General features: G+C 55.6%; 3 protein-coding genes across 3 annotated transcripts, besides 8 other annotated features; all 3 read left to right on the top strand.

Annotated features, from left to right (window-relative positions):
• Positions 1 to 271: 271 nt before the first annotated feature.
• Positions 272 to 325: a sequence feature (GA-rich).
• Positions 326 to 576: 251 nt separating this feature from the next.
• Positions 577 to 2106, top strand: Tco025E_05186 (beta-fructofuranosidase-like protein; the record flags this gene model as incomplete). Its single annotated transcript, XM_029372087.1, has 1 exon — positions 577 to 2106. One exon carries the CDS (start codon positions 577 to 579, stop codon positions 2104 to 2106), a length of 1530 nt encoding a protein of 509 aa, XP_029227792.1.
• A 62-nt stretch (positions 2107 to 2168) lies between these two features.
• Positions 2169 to 2197: a microsatellite.
• A 30-nt stretch (positions 2198 to 2227) lies between these two features.
• Positions 2228 to 2307: a sequence feature (GA-rich).
• Positions 2308 to 2615: 308 nt separating this feature from the next.
• Positions 2616 to 2651: a microsatellite.
• Positions 2652 to 2727: 76 nt separating this feature from the next.
• Positions 2728 to 2753: a microsatellite.
• A 192-nt stretch (positions 2754 to 2945) lies between these two features.
• Positions 2946 to 4481, top strand: Tco025E_05185 (beta-fructofuranosidase-like protein; the record flags this gene model as incomplete). The annotated part of the gene is made up of 1 exon (XM_029372086.1): positions 2946 to 4481. One exon carries the CDS (start codon positions 2946 to 2948, stop codon positions 4479 to 4481), a length of 1536 nt encoding a protein of 511 aa, XP_029227791.1.
• A 192-nt stretch (positions 4482 to 4673) lies between these two features.
• Positions 4674 to 4706: a sequence feature (A-rich).
• Positions 4707 to 5147: 441 nt separating this feature from the next.
• Positions 5148 to 5173: a microsatellite.
• A 22-nt stretch (positions 5174 to 5195) lies between these two features.
• Positions 5196 to 5237: a sequence feature (GA-rich).
• Positions 5238 to 5275: 38 nt separating this feature from the next.
• Positions 5276 to 5755, top strand: Tco025E_05184 (ribosomal protein L21E (60S); the record flags this gene model as incomplete). The annotated part of the gene is made up of 1 exon (XM_029372085.1): positions 5276 to 5755. One exon carries the CDS (start codon positions 5276 to 5278, stop codon positions 5753 to 5755), a length of 480 nt encoding a protein of 159 aa, XP_029227790.1.
• Positions 5756 to 5771: the final 16 nt, after the last annotated feature.

The raw sequence follows: 5771 nt of genomic DNA, 5'->3' as shown, positions 1-5771 counted from the left end.
TTTTTTTCTTTTCCTTTTTTTTGTTGTTATTGTGCCGGTGGCGATGTGCCGACTTGTGTGTCCTTTGCGTTCAGCAGCCCGTGGGACGATGCGCGTTTGTGTGAGCTCCGCCGTTGGGGCGGCACACCGCGTCCTTTTGTTCCGTTATCGCGTCTATCGTCATCGTTTCCTCCTTCCGTCTCGGTGTGTGGCTGGGCGAGTTCCCTCTCTGGAAGCGCCCCGACCGTCGCTGGCGGCTCTCGGAGGCTAACGCGTGGCTGTGGAGCTCGTCCCTCTTCCGCTTTCTCTTCTTCCCCGCTGCTGCTGTTTCCTCCTCCTCCTGCTCGGCAGTTGCCGCTTCAGTGCAGAGCTCGTTCTGAGCTCCGACAACTGGCAGGCCTCCTGGCGTTCTTGCAGGAACGACTGAGTGACGTGGACAGACTGCGGCGTACAAGTGTAGGAATCCGGGCACACAGCTGAGGGCCTTTTTCCCTCCTTCAAACAAAATAGGCGAAAGGAAAAGCAAATAAATAAAAAAAAGCGAAACAAGGAAACAAGGCAAAATATATTTATTATACGTTATTCTTTCAAGCGCCGATGACGTTTCGTGGTGCGCTCTTGTGGGTATCCTGTGTGATGCTGCTGCTGCTGCTTCTGTGTGCGCCACGGTGGCTAAAGGTGGATGCCGCAGCTGCGGGCACGACCCCAGAGGTACCCAGCGTATCCTTGTCTCTTCTAGGGAACCTGCACTACGACTTGTTTTTCGGCAGACCGGGTGGCTATGGCGTGTGCAACCAAGGCCATCCATCCATAGCGACGCCGGGCTGCGATTCCCCTCTGCGGCTTATTCGTTCCGTCATGGATGACGTCTCCCGGTGGGACCGGTCGTTCAACTTGATTACTGGAGGTTTGTTTCGCCACGGCACAGACACTATCAGCGCGACTGAAGTTGAAACCATGATGAAAGATGTGGTGGGTGTAATAGCCAATAGTAGTGGCATGAGCAGTGCCGGAGGTGGTGAGAGTGTGGCGTCCCGAACGCAGGTGGCTCTGGGGGGCACGGATTTTATTCCTCCCAATTCCTTCACTTCGGAGGGGAAGCATCCGCAGCTTTTGCGACTACTAAGCCTGATGGAATCCAGCGGTCTTATAAGTTTACAGGAGAGCAAAAAAATGGCAACCTGTGGGTATTATTTCCGCGACCTGAGTGGCACCAAACTTCGCGTGATTTCATTGAACACCCTGCTTTGGTCAAACGCACAACGAACGCCACCTGGCGTGGGTGAGGTAGACCCATGTGGGCAGTTTCCGTTTCTGCAACGCACCATTGATCAGGCCATACAGCGCGGTCGGAACGTTATCATTCTTGGCGACACGCCTCCCACTATTAATGTCGCAGATGCCCTGCGCAAGGAAAGTATTGCGGAGGCTGATACGTACTGGCGTGAGGATTTCCGCGAATCCTACTTTCGCATCATTGCCACCTACCGCTTTTCCGTTGCGGCCCAATTTTTTGGGAACACAAGCACGTTTGGCTTCGTGGACTCCCCTGAGGTGGGGCCGCCGCTTTACATCGTTCCCCCTATTTCTCCAGTGACGGGCAGCAACCCCTCCTACCTGCACGCGACGCTGGACAGTAATACAGGGCGGGTGCTGACGCTCATGCAGCGGTACCTGAGCGAGGAGGGTATTTGGGTTGAGGGGGAAAGCCTGGAGAACGTCATTGAAGTGCCACTGCGAGCATTGGAAGAATATCTGCCAAAGGACCTTTTGCTCATCACCGAGAGAGAGAAGAAGTGGGAAAGACTGATGATGATGCGCGTTGGTGGACGTTTCTTAACTGAAAGGGGGGCCTGTGGAGTGTGGTGCCGTCGAGTAATTGTGTGTGCTTCTCGCTTTTACAAGAAAGCTAGCATTGAGAGTTGTGCTTCAATGGATTTGCCCTCGCAGCGACTGGGGTTGATACTCGCCATCGTTTTTAACTGTTTTGGTGTGCTGCTGATTGCGTTCTCCGTTGGCTACATGATATCGCACCACAAGGTGATCTTTCACCCACCCGAGGTGGTGGGGATGCGAAAGCAGCGGCGAAGGCTGTTTTCGGGGCACACGGAGGAGGTGTTCAGTTAAGACGGTTGGGTGGGGCGGCACCCCCCCCCCCACCTCCTCGCCCCCTCGCTCAATTGCTGCCGGTTGTTGTTGTTGTTTTTCTTATTGTTGTAAGTTCCGCACTTTTTTCGGCGCGCGCGTGTCTCTTTCCCTCTCCCTTTCCTTTCTTTCCTCCTTTCCTTCTCTCTCTCTTCCTCTCGCTTGCTTTTTCTCGCTATTTCTTTGTTTATTGCACCTCCACCGCCCGCGCCGCTCTTCGCATGCACGTGGTGTCGTCCCCGCGGGGACGTCAGCGCCGCACGGCCGCGGTTTGGTGTACGGCAGTGTCTGCGGATCGTGTCGAGGTCTTTTTTTCCTTTTTTTTTTTGTGCCGCGCCCCCTCTCGTTTGCCTCTCACTTCCCCGTCGACGCGTGTGCGTGTGTGGCGCGGTGGGGTCTCACCCTCCCGGGCGGGGGGCGGGCGGCTTTGGGCGCGGCCGTCACCAGCCGAACAATACGCGGCGGCGGGGAACGGAAACAGAAGAGCGAGGGAAGAAGAAGAAGAACAACAACAACAAAAAGAAAAACGCGGCAAGACGCCTGGGAAAATGATGTTTGAGCGGCACAACAAATTTAGAATTTTTACCGCCGCTGTTTTTTTTTTGTGTGTGTGTGTGCGTGTGTATGTGCAACCCCGTCCCCCGGTGGGGGCGAAGTGAACCCGAGGGCGGGTGGGGCCACGGGGGCCTGCCCACAGCAGCAGAGGCAGCCGTCTGCGGCAAACAAAGTGGAATGAAGCAAAACCCCCTCCCCCCCTTCCAGCCTTGCCTCGCCTCTCTTCACTTCTATCTTGATAAGTTTTCCGAGGAAGGAAGACGCCTATGCCACGCCCGCTTCTGCTGCTGTGCTTATTGCTGCTTTTGCTCCCTGCGTGCTGCAGCTGCATGCAGGCTGTTCTTGTGTCAGATGTCCACTACGACCCCTTCTACGGGACGCCCCGCGCCTACGGTCGATGCGTGGTCCCAAGCCCGCCCCTCGGGGCCCCCGCATGCGAGTCCTCGGCGGGGCTCGTCACATCGCTGAGCGAAGACATTGGCCCAACGGCGTCCTACTACATGTTTGTGGGAGGGGACTTGCAACGACATGCATTTTCAATTGAGGATCACCACATAAACGATACCTTTGGGTTTGTCGTTGAAAAGCTTGCCGGGGCTTTCCAGCCTGCGGCCCACAATGACACGTCAGCTGTGGTGGTGGCCGCGGGAAACAACGACATGGTGCCGGACTACTACTTTGACGTCAGCAAGCCTGCCTCCAAGATTCTCCAGGAGGAGTCGAAACTCATGCAGAAATACGGCGTACTTGCACTGGAGGAGGCCAAACAGTTTGAGAAGTGTGCGTACTACTTGCGTGTGATCTCTTCTACCTTGCGCGTTATCGTTTTGCACAGCCTTCTCTGGTGCCACACGATTTATCCCCCTATTTCTGACGCCGAAAACGATCCATGTGGTCAGTTTGAGTTTTTGACCACTGAGCTGGCAAATGCGCGGAAAGCACGCGCAAAGGTCATCATCATGAGCCACATTCCCCCGTACGTTGACTCATGGAAGTTGCTTCACGCCGGGCGCTTTACCGCAGTGTCGGAGAACATGTTCTGGAAGCCCAAGTACCAGGCGCGCTTTAACAAGTTAATGCGAGAGTACGTGGACACCGTGACGGTGCAGCTGTACGGTCACGTACACCTATTTTCTTTTCAGGCGCTCACCGGCGGTGTGCCGTCCTTCGTCATTCCTGCCACAACGCCGCTGTATAAAAACCTTCCCTCCTACTTCATTGCGCGCCTGAGTGACGAAGATTTCGCCCTGCGAGGCCTCACTCAGCGCTACTTAAGCAAAGGAGCTTGGACCAATGGACTTTCTGTGGAAGATGTACTTGGGGACTTGACCAATATTTCCTCGCTTCAGGCGTCTGCAAGGCGGCTGATGACCGACGACAGCTTGTGGTCAAAGTTTTTGGCGTTGCGCGCGGGTGGGGTGGAGGACGACAGTTTGTTCCCCAGCAAGAGCTGCGACGCGTGGTGCCGGGCATCCATCGCCTGCACCATGTTCTCGGACACATGGGAGGACATTGCGGCCTGCGTGAGTGCAAGTACAAAACACCCACCTCATGAAGCTGAGGATTCAAAGATGAGAATTGCCGTTCCCATCTTTCTTTCACTTATCTTCTTTCTTCTGCTCCTGAGCATTGCTCTAATGATTCTCCACAGACTAAGGCAGCGACGCAGAGCGGAGTATGCACAGGAGGCGCACGGGGAGTGGACGGTTCCAGCGTCGGCGCTTCGTGCTGGCACGGAGAACGGGGTGGAGGTGCATCAGGAACAAATGGAGGTTAAGCTGCAGGACAACAACCGCAGTTAGAGCTGAGGCGCCAATGTGTTTGTATTTTCCTTTTCTTGCTGTTTAGGAAATCCTAGGAGGCATCTGGGAGCAGATGGGGCGAAGTGGGCACTAACGACCCTAGTTAAACTACTTTGCTTTACAAAAAGAGGAAGGAATTATTTAGTTGGTTTTTCATTCCAATGCCACTCTGTGGTTGATGAGAGCAGAGGAGTTTTTATTATTTGTTCCTTTGTTTGTTTCTTTTCCGGTCTTGAGGACCTTTTTGCCCTTCTGCGTGCGTGCCCGTGCCCACGGTTGAGCGTCCGCGGCGCGGGAGGAACGCCTGGCGGGCACGGGGGTGGGTGGGGGGGGGATGGAGACAATAGAGAAGTACTTAGTGGGCGCAGTGGCACGCGCATTTTAACCACACGCCTGCAACGTGCCGTGGGCCACGTTTGGGTGGGTGCGGTGGACGCAGCGTGACGGCCACACGGTGGTGGTTGCTTCGGGCGCGACGGCGATGAAGGAAAGAAAAAAAAGAGCAAAAAAAAGACAGCAACAACAACAATGAAGAAAGGGCAGGCACCGTGTTAAAGGAGGGGGGTGGGGGGATCGCGGCGGAACCAAAAGATTTGCGCCCCCCTGCACGTCGTGCGGGACGAGATTGCACTCACGCATCGTATGTTTTTTTGTTTTAACGTGGGGTTATTATTATTATTATTATTATTATTTAAGATTTGCTTCTATGCGTGTTTTTTTTTCTTTTCCCCCTTTCTTCTTTTCTTCTTCTCTTCTCACGTTGTTGGGGCGAGCGGTGTTAGGTTTGGCCGACGATGGTGCACTCCTACGGTTACAAGTGTGGCACCCGCCACCTCTTCGCGAAGAAGTTTCGCAAGCACGGGAACCCCTCCGTGAGCACCCTGCTGACGAACTTCAAGGTCGGCGACTACGTCGACGTCGTGGCGGACTCCGCCGTGCGGGCCGGGATGCCGCACAAGTACTACCACGGCCGCACGGGCATCGTCTGGAACGTCACCCCGCGCGGCGTCGGCGTGATTGTGAACAAGCCGGTCCGCAACCGCACGATCCGCAAGCGCATCTGCGTGCGCTTCGAGCACGTGCGCAAGTCGCGCTGCCAGGAGGCCTTCAAGCAGAAGCAGAAGGACTTTGCGGCCTTCCAGGCGGCGAAGAAGGCCGGTAAGCCGCTGCCTGCCCCGAAGAAGAGCCTCCGCAACGGCGGCATCGTTCGCCCGAAGAAGGTGGAGGTGCTCGCCCGCCGCACCGCCGACTACGAGGCCATGATCCCCTACTAAGCGAGAACCATCCGTC

Source organism: Trypanosoma conorhini (genome assembly GCF_003719485.1).
Source record: "Trypanosoma conorhini strain 025E chromosome Unknown Tco_14.4_contig_00292, whole genome shotgun sequence".
NCBI lineage: Eukaryota > Euglenozoa > Kinetoplastea > Trypanosomatida > Trypanosomatidae > Trypanosoma > Trypanosoma conorhini.
This window is presented reverse-complemented; position numbering and strand designations above follow the sequence as displayed.